Source organism: Stenella coeruleoalba (genome assembly GCF_951394435.1).
Source record: "Stenella coeruleoalba genome assembly, chromosome: X".
In the NCBI taxonomy this organism is placed as follows: domain Eukaryota; kingdom Metazoa; phylum Chordata; class Mammalia; order Artiodactyla; family Delphinidae; genus Stenella; species Stenella coeruleoalba.
Window position 1 is genome coordinate 31,718,920 of NC_137152.1, and position 16,972 is coordinate 31,735,891.

The 16,972-nt window shown below is 36.2% G+C and overlaps 1 protein-coding gene across 5 annotated transcripts in view; it reads left to right on the forward strand.

The window, feature by feature from the left end:
• Positions 1-16,426, forward strand: part of USP9X (ubiquitin specific peptidase 9 X-linked) — a 126,557-nt gene extending 110,131 nt beyond the window's left edge. For 4 of the 5 annotated variants that reach the window (XM_079910462.1, XM_079910463.1, XM_079910464.1 and 1 more), the window contains 9 exons: positions 803-1,028; positions 1,551-1,680; positions 4,335-4,520; positions 4,991-5,211; positions 5,441-5,529; positions 9,403-9,559; positions 9,830-10,042; positions 10,409-10,504; positions 12,262-16,426. In XM_079910462.1, coding sequence (XP_079766588.1) covers positions 803-1,028; positions 1,551-1,680; positions 4,335-4,520; positions 4,991-5,211; positions 5,441-5,529; positions 9,403-9,559; positions 9,830-10,042; positions 10,409-10,504; positions 12,262-12,399 — 1,456 coding nt within the window. In that variant the 3' untranslated portion in view covers positions 12,400-16,426. The remainder of the gene's footprint in view (positions 1-802; positions 1,029-1,550; positions 1,681-4,334; positions 4,521-4,990; positions 5,212-5,440; positions 5,530-9,402; positions 9,560-9,829; positions 10,043-10,408; positions 10,505-12,261) is intronic. The other variant, XM_079910465.1, reaches the window with a different exon arrangement.
• Positions 16,427-16,972: the final 546 nt, after the last annotated feature.

Genomic DNA, 16,972 nt, shown 5'->3' on the forward strand with positions numbered 1-16,972 from the left:
TTAATATACTGCTTTATTTTTTCCAAGCCATGATACTTTCATTTCAGATTTGGAATGCAGAATTTAAAAAATCTTGGTAGCGATAGTGAGAGAAATCATATTTAAATAATTACTGCGTGGTGGGATGAATTGGGAGATTCGGATTGACATATATACATTAATATGTATAAAATAGATAACTAATAAGAACCTGTATAAAAAATAAATTTTAAAAAATACTGAGATTAAATACCACCTTTTATTATTCAGAAGTTGGCTTCTGCTTCTGTTACCTTGTGTCATATTTTTGACATCTCTGTACAAAACATTACAGGGTGATACTTAAAAGTCTAAGCTATCTAATCACAAAAATATTAACATTTTAGCTTCCCTAGATTAAATTCAGCCATAGATTAAAAAGGTAGAAACTTAAAATGAGTTTAAGTTTCTAATTGTATAAATTTAGAGGCCATTATAATACCTCGATTTAACAATATTTACTTACTATTCTAGTAGTAAGATGTTAAGGGAATGGGGATTATTGTTTTGTCATTGAACCTAGGAAGAGTTTGGTCATGGATTTGTAGAGGACTGTATAAGTTTTCGTCTATTTATTTTGTCAGTCTGTGAGAATAGACCAAGTCATAGTATTTATCTTTTTAATATTAGTACTAGAAGCTACCATTGCTGGTTCTCTCCCTCCAGTAGTAAAAGTTCTTTGATTTTTTTTTTTTTTGGTTTGGTTCCTAGAGACCCATCCCTATACTATAGGAAACATGTTACTGAATCGATATTCATAGATTTTTGTTTGGTTTTGTCTTAGGTATGATGCATTATGTATTCTCCTTCGTCACAGCAAGAATGTACGTTTTTGGTTTGCTCACAATGTCCTTTTTAATGTTTCAAATCGCTTCTCTGAATACCTTCTGGAGTGCCCTAGTGCAGAAGTGAGAGGTGCATTTGCAAAACTTATAGTTTTTATTGCACATTTTTCCTTGCAAGATGGGCCATGTCCTTCACCTTTTGCATCTCCAGGACCTTCTAGTCAGGTAATTGCCCAGTTAACAGAAATAAGTTCTGTTTCCTGGAAGTTGAAGTCACAAATATATGTGCATCTGTTTGATATATTTACCTAACAAACGTGCATGAGCACGTAATAACCAGATAGTCCGATAACTCAAATGTTTATATGAGTTCCATTAAAAGTACTTCCCAGCAGTGAATAGTGACTATTGGCTCTTTAAAACATAGCGGAATTTTCTGTTAATTCAGTTACATTCAGTGGCTTAGTTATACACTTAACTGTTACATAAATTGTATATAAATTTAAATGGACTTCCATTTGTTAAAGCTTAGAACAGTATGAAGCCTCTATAATGAAATCTACATTGGATCTTCATCCCCTTTCCTAAAAAGCAACCCTTTTTAATCATTTCTTGTGTGATCAGTCCTTCTAGAAATTTCTGCCTATATTTAACATGTATATGTGCATGTCCCTTTTTCATGCAAAGAGAATTATATCGTACCTGCACCTTGTTGCTGAAAAACAACCAATGTTTTATCCTTTACAGGCTTATGACAACTTAAGCCTGAGTGATCACTTACTAAGAGCAGTACTAAATCTACTGAGAAGAGAAGTTTCAGAGCATGGGCGTCATTTACAGCAGTATTTCAACCTGTTTGTAATGTATGCCAATTTAGGTAAGAATTTAAGTTTTCATAATTCTCTTTTAATGTATTAAGTAATGAAGTCATGTAAGTCACATGATGAAGTATAACCTGGTCTAAAATAGAAACAGTGTTCCATAAAACCTATTGTGAATTTTATTTGAAACTTTTTTTTTTTACACTGCACTTTTCACCTTGTACTTTATCATTATTTATGCATGTGTCTTATCTCTGCACCAGACACAGGTCAAAATCTGTATCTTAATCATATTTTTATCTCCTAAAGTAGTGGTGCTAGACCTTTTTTTTTCTTAAATACTGATGCCTAGGCCCCATCCCAAACCAACTGAATAAGAATTCTCAGAGCTAACACAAGGAATCCACATTTTCAAAAGGTCCCAGATGGATGTGTAATACTCACCAAGTTTGGGTAAAGGACTTAGTCTGTACGTAAGTTTTTGTTGACGTAAACTAAATTAAAATCGGGGATAATATAAATATTCACTTAAATTACCTGTTATTTATGTTAAGTTCTAAACCCAAACATCCCTGTCATTCCAGGTTTTTTGTGCATGAACTTACCAATCGCCAGTTGATCCATGGCCCTTTTAACATAAGCAACATTCTACTTTGCGTTTGTCGTCTTTTCCCTTACCTTCCCATACTGGAGATGCTTGCATATTTGTAGTTGAAAAGAATATTTACGCAAACAAGCATAAGGGGAATCTGTATTTCACACTTAGAAATGCCAAATCTTAGGTATTTATAAAAATCTCACTCTGTTCAACTCCCTTTTTAGGTATTCCCTGTTCAGAAAACATGCATCGTCGGTCCATAATCTAATCTAATTAAAATTTCCCTGCTAAAAGCAAACATGGGTCTATAAACTTTAATACGAAATCCTTAGGACCAGATAGATATGCTTTGTGGTTCAGACTGTTTGGTTTTAAGAAAGGTAAAATAGCCCATATGCCCTGAATTATGTAACATCCCTAGAGCAGGGTCTGAAACAGCACTTTGTAATCATACACGTGAATATTCACACTGAGAGGGGATGATTGAAGACTGTGCATAGCCTCTTGTCAGTTCAGGCCAGATTTTCACAGCAAGTTTATGAATGAACTTTGTTTATATTGATGTTAAGAGCCGTTTGAATCTCAGGATTTCAGATAAGGGATTTGTGGACGGACCTGTATTTATTATACTTCTTGGAACATGGCAATAAATAAGACACCTATTTTCTAATGGAGTATAGAAGCAAATTAAAAGGTACTTGCCATAAAATATGTTTGTGGCTATAATGGGGAAAATACGAAGTGCTATGGAAGTACATCATAGGGGGAGTGTGGGGGACTTAGTGGGGAAGATGTGGGAATTGGTCGGTTGAGTTTTTCCATCCAGAGTGAACAGCAGGTGCAGAGACTTGGAATAAACTCAGCATGGCTCATTGGAGGAAATGAAAGTTATTCAGTCTGACTAGAATTGATGTAATACGGGGATGGCAGGAGTGGTGAGCAGAATTTTCTAATTGTGCTATTCTGTCAAGCCTTGTGAGAGATTCTGGACTTTATCCTGAGAGCATTGATGAGCCATTGTAGAGTTTTGAATAGACATGGCTTCTAGAAAGATCCAGGCTGCAGTGTGGAATGGATTATTGGGGAGTAAGACCAGAGATTGTTAAAGTAATTTATAGATAGAAAATCGTTGTGGCTTATACTGAGGAACTGGCAGTGAGCGGGATACAAGTAGTCAGATCCTGGTGCTTTTTATTGGAGATAAGGACAGTAGGATTTGGTGATTGGCTATTCAGGGAAGGGGAACACGGAAGAGATGTTAAGAATGATGCCCAGGATTCCAACTTGACAAACTGAGCAGGAAGTAGTGCCATGTACTTAGAGGGGAAACACAGGAGGAAGAACGTGGACAGGGAATTTGAGTCTTTGTGACATCCAAATAGAGATGTCCAGTAGAGCGGTGATCTATTTGTCTGGAAATATTTTGGGATCAGCTGAATGAAAATAGCTGGAACTTGAAGCCATTAGAGTGGGTTTGATCGTCCAGGGAAGGCATATGGTGTGAGAAGATAGCCTGACGTGGGAACTTTGAGGACCATCACTTTTGAAGACAGGAAGGAGGACTCACAAATAAGAAGAAGAGGTAGAAGGAAAATAAGACAGGAACCCAAGAAAGGAAATGGTTATGGTTTGAGAACTATTCCTTAGCTTTAAACCAGAAAAGGGGGCAGAAGCCAAATAGGCATGGGTTGAGGACTGGGAAGACGAGAAAGTAGAGGGAACAAGTTTAGGCGTCAAGAAGCTTGGCTGAGGAAGAAAGGCAGTTCATAAAAGAATTCTTATTTCTCAGTTTTCGTCATTCACCTAATGATGAGGATTGCAGACTAGGCAGTTCCCGAGACTCCCCGGGCCATAGAAGGTGTTTCTCTTCCTTATGCCCAGTAGGATTGGAATGTCATAGTCACCGTTTAACCATTTCAGTACTTAAATCCAGTTACACTAACTCAGTAGATTTTTGGTTCTGATTAAATAATACTCTGAATGCTAAGTAAAAGTGATCTTCTGATCATAAAAGTTGTAGAAAAATATTTTATTATGAAGCCCTTCCGTCCCAGTTCTTTCCTCTCATATAATTCTTCCCCTCTCTTCTTGCTTCTCCCTTCTTTATTGTAGGTGTGGCGGAGAAGACACAGCTTCTGAAATTGAGTGTACCTGCTACCTTTATGCTTGTGTCTTTAGATGAAGGTCCAGGTCCTCCAATCAAGTATCAGTATGCTGAATTAGGCAAATTATACTCAGTAGTGTCACAGCTAATCCGATGCTGCAATGTCTCATCAAGAATGCAGTCTTCAATCAACGGTAAAGTCAAATACTCCATTCTTTACATTGGTTTTAAAGTACTGCTGGCCATATATAGTACCTGATTCAAAGTAATTCCAAAGATATTTAAAAATAAAACGAGAGTCTGAAAGTCCATGCTTTGGAATATTTTATAATATTTTGAGTCCTGCACCTTTTTCTCATATTTAAAGGGAATCTTTCTGTCTACTTGCTACTGAGGTTGGTACCTTGTTTATGAAGTAGTTTTAAGAATTAACTTTTATATAAAGAAAACGCCAGTGTTGGCATTTCAATTTTATATTTTATCATCTTGATATATGTGATCATTATAATGCTTAATATTACTTTATTTGTTGTACTCAGAAAACTTGATTTAAAATATTATTTTCATAAAATAAAAAATTCATAAGCTATTTTCTGTGGTGAAAGCTGAGTATTATTGTAGAGAAGCCGATTAGTTTTTCATTGATGACAAATCTGTATTCTAGGTAATCCTCCTCTTCCCAATCCTTTTGGTGATCCTAATTTATCACAACCTATAATGCCAATTCAGCAGAATGTGGCAGACATTTTATTTGTGAGGACAAGTTATGTGAAGAAAATCATTGAGGACTGCAGTAACTCAGAGGAAACCGTCAAATTGCTTCGTTTTTGCTGCTGGGAGAATCCTCAGTTCTCATCTACTGTCCTCAGTGAACTTCTCTGGCAGGTTAAAGGAAAATATACATTCATATGTCTCTATAATTTGATTTGTTATTCCTTTATTTTATATTTTTATTTTTTTAATAGTTTTTTTAATATAATTGACTTTACAATTATATTAGTTTTAGGTGTGCAACATAGTGATTTGATATTTTTATACATTACACATTACAAAAGGATCACCACTGTTGCTGCTTTAAAATAAGTTCTTCACCATGTCTTACCTGTTTTTAAAGGTTGCATATTCCTATACTTATGAACTCCGGCCCTATTTGGATCTGCTTTTGCAAATCTTACTGATTGAGGACTCCTGGCAGACTCACAGGTAGATACCCTTTTTTGTTCCTTGCCCAGCTTTTAGAGTAACTGAAATTACCAGTCGGCACATATTTTTTTTTTTTACCTCTTGAATATCTAATAAATGTATCTTAAACAAAACATAAGACAAGAATGAATAAAAAGGTCCCCCCTTCCTCACAGTTTTATTTCATTTTTTACTTTTTGCTCTCATTGCCCAAGCTGCATACTTAATATACTAACCTTTTTCTTTCAATTGTTGTTGTGTTTTATGTTTGGGGGGATTTTTTTGTAAATGTTTCAATTTCATTAATGATGCTCTAGGGTTATTTTAGGATTAGATTATGTTAGTTTTAGAATTACATGAGATAACATTTGGTTATCTAAATATAGTACCTTCAGTAAGTACTGTCAGTTCCCGTTATTCATGGTAGTTACGGTCTGAAAGTCACTGTGAACACTGAATGAGCAAATACTAAATCATTGCTCCTGGGGGAAAAACAGGGTTAGGTTCTTGCCAGGCTCTGGTTACTTTTTTTTTTTTTTTTATGGTACGCGGGCTCCGGATGTGCAGGCTCAGCGGCCATGGCTCGCGGGCCCCGCCGCTCCGCGGCATGTGGGATCCTCCCGGACTGGGGCACGAACCCGCGTCCCCCGCATCGGCAGGCGGACCCTCAACCACTGCGCCACCAGGGAAGCCCTGGTTACTTTTTTTTTTTCGACCAATCAATACATAACCTTTTTTTAATGTGTGTTTCTGTTTAAAGACACCTTATTTAATATATATTGCTGACTTATTAACGTTGAGTTCACAATAAATCGGGTCTGAACAAAGCTTATCTGACACATATTTTCTCTGCAAAGCACATCACAGCCTTCTTGGGCTTAGAGAACATTAGACAGCACTTCAGCACTACACTTTTTTTTTTTTTTTTTTTTTTTTTTTTTTTTGGTGGTACACGGGCCTCTCACCGCTGCGGCCCCTCCCGCTGCGGAGCACAGGCTCCGGACACGCAGGCTCAGCGGCCACGGCCCACGGGCCCAGCTGCTCCACAGCATACGGGATCCTCCCAGACCGGGGCACGAACCCGTGTCCCCCGCATTGGCAGGCGGACCCTCAACCACTGTGCCACCAGGGAAGCCCAGCACTAAACATTTGAGGCCCTTTCTAAACAGTGAGATCAACACAAAGCACAAAAATGTGAAAAGCTGTCACTGAAATAGATGGGAAAAAGGATACTTGTTTACAGTATGAGCTAAAACAAGGCCGAATATCACTTTGTTCCACTTCAGATGGGAACGTGTATTGGGCAACTCAGATGTTTTTGCTACTCTACATGTGACTGCAATTGCAAAGAGTTGATTTTTACCATTACAGATAAAGTTTAGCAAGTAGGCAAAACTGCAGATATGGAATCCGTGAATAAATGAGCATGAACCATAACTAGTTTTTCAGTATACGTACGTGAGGTTTAGGAGTTAGCAATTTTTTATTTATTTTTAATTTTATTATTTAATTTTTAAATTTTATTTTTAATATTTATTAATTTAGGACTAAGGTTATCCAACTTAGCTGTCCCTTAAGCTTCCTCCAGAATTCCTCTTTTTACGTAAAAGCTTAATACATTATCCTTAATCCCAAGAGCAATACAGATGATGATGAACTGTGGAATTAGTTGGCAACTTTGCCAGATTTTATAACTTCCCTCCCTACATGGACAATAGTGTAAGAGTTTATGTTGGGAAACAATTGACAATCTATATAACAGACTGCCTCCTGTCTGTCAGTGTAATAATTAAAACAGAAACCTGGGACTTCCCTGGCAGTCCAGTGGTTCCATTACAGGGGACAAGGGTTCAGTCCTTGGTCGGGGAACTAAGATCCCACATGCTGCACAGCATGGCCACACAAAAAATAAATGAATAAATACATTCATACATACATACCTACAAGTTTTATAACAACAAAATGCTTAAAGAGAAATTAAAATCTTGAGTCTTAGTGGGGATTGCAAATGCCAGAATTCATGAAATAATATTTTCAAATTATTCACCAGAATTACCATCATAGATTTCCAACAGTTGAATTAATATTGTAAAAATAGCATTAAACCAGAAATCAATTTTCATTAAACACAAAATTTAGTAGTTCTAAAACTATAGCTGCTTATTTTGCATACTACCAGTATTCTTCTCAATATGATCAAAGGATCTGAAACTTAAGAGTTGGTTGAAATGGAATCTAACTTTTCATTATTTTCTTTTGAAAATATTGTAAGCATTTATAGCTTTAAGCCAATTAGCCACATCTTAGTTCTCTTGTTTCATTAGAGCAAGTAATAATGCTAAAGGCATGTGTGCCGGATTAAACATGGGAATTTGACTTTTGTGTAATGATAAGATTGTTGTTATGAGTCCCTGGCACCAAGCTTGAAAATAATTTTCTCATAGTGGGCTTTTTAGGTCATTTAGTAAGCAGTGTATATTTATGGAGCATCTCCCGTGGGCCTGGCACCGTTAAGCATTGGGGAACAAGGGAGGGAAAGGTAATATTGATAAAAACGGCATTTGAAAGCAGTTGATTCATTATCACTTGACAAAACTGAAGGTAAAAACAGAATATACACTGCAGTGTTTCAGATTAAATAGCAGGAAGCCTGTACATGGTTGATTGTGTGGTCTGAAATGATTAAACTTTGCAAAATTACAAAGTCATGATTTCCAAACAAAACAGATTTTATAAATGCATGTAATACAAAAAAACAAAACAAACTTGAATTTTGATTTGGAATGTTCTATTAAGTAAAATATAAGGTATACAAAAGGTTTTTCAGGTATTGTTTCTTTATTGAGGTAAAATTCACTTAACATAAAATTCACTATTTTAACCATTTTAAAGCATACAATTCAGTGGCTTTTAGTACATTCACAGTGTTGTGCAACCATTACCACTGTCTTATTCCAGAACATTTTCATCACTCCAAAAGGAAAATCCAAACCCAATTAAGCAGTCACTCCCTAGTCCTCCCATCCCCCAGCCCCTGACAACCACTAATCTGCTTTCTATCTCTATGAATTTGTCAGTGCATAGGCAAAATATCCAGGACTTGCCTGGACATCTCATATGAACGAAATCATACAATGTGTTCTTTTGTATCTGGCTTCTTTCACTTGGCATAATGTTTTCACATTCATCCATGTTAGAGTACATATCTGTACTTCATTGCTTTTTATGGCTGAATAATATTCCATTGTATGGGTACATTACATTTTGTATATTCGTTCATCTGTTGGTAGATATTTGGGTTGTTTCCACCTTTTGGCTGCTGTGAATAACATTCATGTACAAGTTTTGTATTTCTTTTTAAATACCTGTTTTCAATTCTCTTGGATATATAGCTTAGAGTAGAATTGCAGGCAGGTGAATTTTTAAATATTTTTTGAAAAATTGTAAAATATTCATAACAAAATTTACCATTTTAACCATTTTTAAGTGTACAATTTGGTGGAATTAAGTACATTCACAATATTGTGTTAACCATCACCACTATCCATCTCCAGAACTTTCATCATCCCAAACTGAAACTCTGTACCCATTATTCTTGCTTTCTCTGATTTTTGTCTATTCTCTAAATACCTCGTATAACTGGAATCATATGATATTTGTCATTTTGGATTGGTAATAAGTTGGTACTAGGCGGCCATATGACCTTGGGTTGCAAGCCTTTTAACCTCTCTGTTTTTCTTATCTGTGTTCAAGGGTTTAAGAAGAGGACTTACTGTCTAGCATTAGATTACATAACTACATCAAAGACATTTATTGAATGGCACATAGTAGGCACTCAGTAATGTTAGCTGCTATTTGATTTTAGAAGTTTTTATTTATCTGGTTCTCTTTCAGAATTCATAATGCACTTAAAGGAATCCCAGATGACCGAGATGGGCTCTTTGACACAATCCAGCGCTCTAAGAATCACTATCAAAAAAGAGCATACCAGTGTATAAAATGTATGGTAGCTCTCTTTAGCAATTGTCCTGTTGCTTACCAGATTCTGCAGGTGAGGGTCTCTCTCCCTTTCTCTCTCTCTCTCTCTCTCTCTTGCTCTCTCGCTCGCTCGCGCTCTCCCTCTCTCTCTCTCTCTCTCTCTATATATATATATATGTGTATATATATACACACACACATATAATTTTGTAGAAATCTGAATCAGAATTAAGGATTCTGTTTTAAAAGAAGAGAATTATGAGAATTTGGAGTTGTCGTTTAAAGTTACCTTTGAAAAGCATTCCAAAACCTTTTACATATATAGTTTTATTTTCTTTTGAAGGGCAATGGAGATCTTAAAAGAAAGTGGACCTGGGCAGTGGAATGGCTTGGAGATGAACTTGAAAGACGACCATACACTGGCAATCCTCAATACACTTACAACAATTGGTCTCCTCCGGTGCAAAGCAATGAAACATCAAATGGTTATTTCTTGGAGAGATCACATAGTGCTAGGATGACACTTGCAAAAGCTTGTGAACTCTGTCCAGAGGAGGTAAAAAAAGCCGCCAGTGTGCAGCAGATAGAAATGGAAGAAAGCAAAGTAATTCTTCACTTTATAGGCCAGTGTTTATGTATTAATGATAATGGTAAAAAAAAATTATGTTGAAGTTTGTTTATATGTGGTCTTAATGAGGGAGCCTTCTTTTAGAGAAATATTTGTGAAATTGCCTGAATCTAGTATTTCTAAGAGAATCCAAATCAGGTTCCTTTCAGTTACTTTGTTTATCTGTAGTAAAAGAAAAGTTGTTAGTGGGTCAGTTTTTTAGATTTTAAAGATTTTATTTCAAATAGAAAAAAAAAATAAAACTAAACTTGAATTTGGCTACATAATTCTTTATCTTTAAATATTTAAAATCAGGAGCCAGATGACCAAGATGCCCCAGATGAGCATGAGTCGCCTCCACCTGAAGATGCCCCATTATACCCCCATTCACCTGGATCTCAGTATCAGCAGGTATATTGGGCTTGGTTCGTGTTTTTATTCCCTAGAACCAATCTTTATGCTTTATTTAAAGGATGGCTAAGTGGTTTTTTTTGGTTTTTTTGCGGTACGCGGGCCTCTCACTGCTGTGGCCTCTCCCGCCATGGAGCGCAGGCTCAGCGGCCACGGCTCATGGGCCCAGCCGCTCCGCGGTATGTGGGACCCTCCTGGACCAGGGCACGAACCACTGTGCCACCAGGGAAGCCCAAAGGATGGCTACGTTTTTTGTTGTGACTGTAAAGTAATAGAGGGATCATCTAGACTAGCTTTGGGGGCATGATCAAAAGAGGAATGGTTAGCATGGGGTCACAATGTGGCATGTTTGAGCTTGCCCCTGTGGTGTTTTCCTGGTCAGATATGTGCCCTTCTTGTACTAGTAGATGACGTTTGTAAAACTATGATTATTCACATCAATATAAAATGATAATCAATATTTAGTATAATGGATTAAGACGACATTTCCTGTTAGGCTAAGTGTGCAAGTGGATTTTGAAGGCACTAAGATATGACAGTGAAGGAAGAAGTGTTTGCTTATTACTTAGCATAACCAAGACTTCAATGACAGTAAAAATTGTTGGGAAAAAATCAGGGATTTGACAGATTTCCGTGAATTTTTCTGTGAAATCAATAACTAAATAAATTTAGATGAAGAAACGTTCTAAATGAGAGCGTCTCTTTCTAAACCCCAGATGTGACTAATTCAGATCTTTTGAGGCAGTGGTCCTTAAACTTGCACAAGCATGGGAATCCCTGGTGGGCTGTTGCAGCAGAGTGCTAGGCCCCACCCCAGCGTTTCTCATTCACTACATTTCTAACGAGTTCCCAACTGCTGCTGCTGCTGCTGCTGCTGCTGCTGCTGCTGCTGCTGCTGCTGCTGCTGCTGCTGCTGCTGCTGCTGCTGCTGCTGCTGCTGCTGCTACTGGTCTAGGAACCATGCTTTCAGAACCATTATTTAAGCATTCTGTCTTATATTTCAGGGTGGAAATAGAAGCATGCTGACTAGAAATGTTGAATATGACTGGAAAATGCATATTCAACATATTAATTTTCGTAATAGAAATTACAGAAAGTTAAAGCCTATGATCTTCTTGGCTTGACTGGTGGGAACGTACAGAAAAATGAGTTCAGGGGTTTAAAACGTTAAGGACCCAAATCCACAAGGAGAAGAGTTACTTTCCTCGGCCGTGAGAAAACTCATATATTAATCATGCCCGGTTAATCCATTATTTTCAGTGTTGTTTTGTTTTCATTAACATCATCCTGTGTTCAGGGTTGTTGCTCATGCAGACCTCATATGATCATTCAATCAGATTTCTCATATGGGAGTTTCAAGATGCTCAGAAGAGTGAGGATAGAGGTGTTCCAGCTCACAGATCCCTTTTCATGAATATTTTTTACCACGAGCAATAATGGGCTGTGTTATCCCTTATTTGTCAGACTTGAATCTAAATAATTTTTGGCACTTAAAATCACTTTGGCCAAAGAATTAAACAGACCTACACTGCTTTTATTTGGGGCTTTGGGGTTTGAATTTAGGCTACCTTTTCTCTTTCAAACCACTTTTTTTTTTTTTTTTTTCTTTTCCATCATTAGCCCAAGTGTATTTACTCTTTTTAAGTCCTAGGAATAAAAGAAATGTTTACATTTCTACAAACTTCAGCCTGTGATCTTTAAAGTTGAAGTTTAATATATGAAAAGTTTTAACATGCAGATCTCTTCTCCCCTCCCAGAATAACCATGTGCATGGACAGCCGTATACAGGCCCAGCAGCACATCACATGAACAACCCTCAGAGAACTGGCCAACGAGCACAAGAAAATTATGAAGGCAGTGAAGAAGTATCCCCACCTCAGACGAAGGATCAGTGAAATGCACATGATTAACTGGTTCCATCAAGACTGTGCACCCAGGCCTTACAGTCCAACCTTTTTCTGTGTCTGGCTAATATTTAAAACTAGAAAAACTATTCCTAATCAACATGGAGTGGAAAGTTTATTCACTGTCTTACCTGCAGAAATTTGCTGTCAATATATAACCCGCCTGCAGTGGAAAGTGTATAGTGTTTTGTAATAAATGGCCTGATGCTAATGTGTAAATGGCAAAGGTGTATATAGTATATTAATGTTTGACTGTTAATTCTTAAGCAAGAAACTTTTTTCTTGATGAGACTCACAGATCTACAAAACCTACAAAAGTTATTTCCTTGTTATACCCATTGCACTCTGCGACCAGTGTTGCCTGCCTTAACGGCAGTTGGATCAACTCCTTTACAAAAACAAAATAAACCAACAGCAACAAACCAGAGCCCATCCATTTCAACCACACCAATAGTTTCATGTTAATTCTTTGCCACTGGAGTCAGTTTTATTATGAGCAGTGAAAGGCTGGTAACCTTTAAATTATTTGGTTGATGTGGAAAATTTGGTGATGTAACTTTGTTTCTAGATCTTTTTCATTGCCTTTTTATTCTGAGGTTAGGTTAATCACTTTGAAGCTATAGTTACGCTGTAACATGTAGCATGGCTTCACACCAGGTTAGTGTAGCCAGTGAGGAAAAAATTACCATAATGACAGCAGTTGTCCCAGTGTGACAGCTGTATTGCTCAGAGCTTTTCCGTCTTACACCTAGAATATAAAATATAAAACAAGGAGAGAAATGTGATAAACAGGTGGTTTTCAGTTACACATATGTTGCTTACATCTAATGTTTGACAGTTCAACCTCTGGGTGGGATAAGGAAACTTAAGTATCAGTAATGGGAATTTTAAAAGATTTAAAACAAATATGCAAAAATTTGCTATGCCAGGATGCTTGGAGCATAATAGAAGACTGTATTTGGTGTGCTTGTTCTGTTTCTTTGGTAGAGCTTATTAGGAGAACCTTTTAAAACTTTCCTTCTGCTGGATCCCAGTGAAGTGGAAGTCAGAATCCTACAATATTTGGAGTACCACTGCACCAAGATGTCTGGCTGAGCTTCTGCTCAGTCACAGTTTTACTTGAAAGCAAGAATTGTCCTAGCTCCTTTTCCATTATTCCAAAAATTTTAACATTTGAAGCAGGGTCTAATTAAAAAGGAAACTGGTTAGTTAATATAATTGAGGTATAATTTCAGAATAAGCATTTAATTAAAGATAAGGAACTCATCAGTTAATAGAGCATTGGTAACTTGAATGTGTGTAATTTTTTGGAACCTGTCTAAAAACCAAATACCCCTGCAAACAGATACAGTCCACCCTATTCTATTTAAATATTTTGCTGTTTTATTTTATAGAAATTATTTTGCTGAATTCACAAATAGAATTTGATTTAAGAATAACTTTTTGTCCTGTGGTGTGTTTTGGTTTTTTGGTTAATTTTTTGTCTTTTTTTTGTTTGTTTTTTAAGGACTGCATATTAAAAATAATTCTGTGCATAGCATGCCTAGGCATGACACTGAATTCAGGAGTTCAGTCACATTGAATTTTTGTGCACAGAAAGATTTGACCTTTGGCCCTTTACTAAAAGACTTAGAGAAAAACAGGATTGTTGACACTGTAAAAGTTTCCTAACATAATCAATCTTGTACTTTTTGTATGTTTTTTATATACATGTATATTTAATGAGCACAAGCTTGGTTGTATTTTTTACAATTCAGTTAATAGGCAAATGTTTTGTCAAAAAGGCTATAGTTGGAATTGAACAAAGCAGAAACAAAATTGAGAATTGTGTTATTTTGTGATTAAAAGGGGCAGGTATTTAAGATAAAGCTTTGGATATCTTATTTGCAGTACTCTGTAGTCAATCTGTGCTTCTAGGTTTTCTGTAATATTAGGAAATTTTGACACCGGATAGATCCTGTTTTTACCTTAAGTATATTACATCTGAGTTTGTTAAGTGTGAGCCAGAGTCATACACACTGTGTGCAGTTCCAGTTGGTAATTTTAATTTAGAAGTTCCTCAATTCCAAGCCTCCTTAACAATGAGCAGAATAGGCTAAATTTATTTGGACAAGTTGCTATCATTAAATATTACCATCTAACCATCTGAGATGATTTTTGTGTTTCCTGGTCCTTAACAAAAGTATGTAATATACTTAATTTTAAAATGAATGACTTCCTAGACATGAAAAACCTGACATTTTAAAAGGCTGTGAATTTTTCTCCTTGGAGGGAGATCCCACTTTCCGTTGCTTTGAATTTACAAGTCCCCTAGTGCCAGGTGAGGGCTTGTGAATCCTTTCCCCCTCCATTTGAGGAAGAATGGTCTGTGTTGTGACCAGGATCTAGGAGAGGTGAATGGAGAGTGTTATTTTTGTTTGTTTGTGCAAATTATTTTCTATATTTAACTCTTAAGCAAGCATTAATGTATAACTGAAAATTTTAAGATGCATGTTATTGTAAGAGCAACATAGTGGTGGATTTTGAGGTCTTTTTCTGAACATAAATGGCACATTTTAAACTTCCAAGTCTTCAAAGTGCCTAAAGATTATTTAATTCTCCCTCAGCTGATTTCTTGAGCCATATATATATTTCCTACTTTACATGTTTGTTGCGGAATCACTAGTCTTCCTTTCAAAGAAGTACCCCCGGAATTCTAAATGGCATGATTACTTTATAGAAGACAGTAGAATCTGTTAAAAAGACTGAAGATATTTTCATTGTTAATCTGTGTGAACAAGGGCTTTGCCCTATTGGATCTAAGTATTTCAGTGCACAACTTGGTAAGAACCATATTGCTGCTGTTTCTAAGCCCTCCACCAACCAAATTTTCATGTTCAGCATTGTAGAGGCAGAAATAAGAACATAATCATATTTGGGGTTTTTGTCTTGGTTCATTTTTCTCTCAATGATAATTTCCCAACCTTGTCTCTCTTAGCTGTTATATGTACAAATTTAGAATTAAAATGTTTTATATTTTTTTCATGATTAACTTTTATTAGTGAATGATAACAACTTAAGTATTTAATCCTAGTAGTGGGTTAAAAAGATGAGGAGCCTTTTTTATTTGAATTACATTTGTAAATGAAAGCAAGTCTGTGAATACTCAGATGACTACTCCAAAATAGTTCCTTTCCGTTTTTTCTTAGTATTTTTCCAGCTTATGTTTTCCCGTGAACTCTTACTTTGCTGAATTTTGTGGTTACTTTGGTGGATATATCCTGCCTTATTTAGAATTATAACTGGATTTTTTTTTTAATTGCCTTTTCATAAGTGCCCAATTTTGGTCTCTAGTTTGAAGGTACTACATACTGCCGAGAAAGTAAAACACCCCTCCCCTCCCCCCAGTTCTTGTGTTACTGAGAAAAACCATTCAGTACTGGTTTCCTAGCAGGGCTCAACCAAAACTGGTCCTGCGCCTATGTGAGTGTTTAGTGTTTGAAAATAAGGTTTTGGGTGTGGTAAATCACTACAGAAGTGCTAAATGTATTAAGAACTTGCTGCCGATTGTATTTACGATTATTTTAGATTATTTTACATTTGCAGAAATGTAGCCCTTTTCCTCCAAATTTATAGGTGTAAGAAAAAAAGGGGGGAAAGGTGCACCATGTTTTAAACTTGCAAATGAGTGAAAATTTTTTTTCATTTTGAAATCCAGATTCCCAAGAGGAAATTTCACCACCCAGATCACATACTTCTCAGCCTTTTACAAGCCAACAGACTGACTGAAGATTGTCCACAGTTCCTAAGATTTAGCACATATACAAAAATAAAACTTTATAAATTAAATTTCGGTTTCCCCTTTTATTTATTAAAATAAGATTTCTAAACGGAAAGTAGAGGTGTAATCGATTTAAAGGGAACTTTAAAGGGGAAATGTTTACAAGTAGAGGAATTCAGCCCTTATTTTCTATATTCACATCTAAGCCTTTCAGAAATGGGATTGTGATATAATTGCTGGCTTAACTGTTCATTCTAAGACCAAGATTTGTCAAACACTTTGGTGTTTCAAAGTTCATTTAAATCAGAAATAAAGCAGGTCACGTATTTGACGGGAGTGATAGAAGTGAAAATTCATTTAATTCTCTAGCAAATTCCATCTGCTCTGCTTTTGGGTATCTGAAAAGTAATTATTTGTTGCCATGTTCCAAAGAAATATGACTTCCATAGAAACCTGTTGGTGCTTCCCTACAGCTGGGTTACTGCAAGGATTACTGCTAAAGAAAAAGACATAATCTCATTTTCCTCAAACTCTTACTGTTTTTTTAAGAACCAGGAGATTAATAAACTAGTGTTCTGCAGTTGGAAAACTCCAGTTGGATTAAACTGTTTGAATTTTAAGTATTTTTAGCCACATGAACACAACAATGAAAATATGGCCACTAATATTTTGAACTGCTTCCTTGTAATCTGATAATTTACAGGTAGGTAGAAAATTGACAGTTTTTATACCTCAAAGTTTAAAGTTGGGGTTATATCAAAGGTTTTAATAATTTTCTTAGGTTGTAAAGTCTCAAGGGAAATG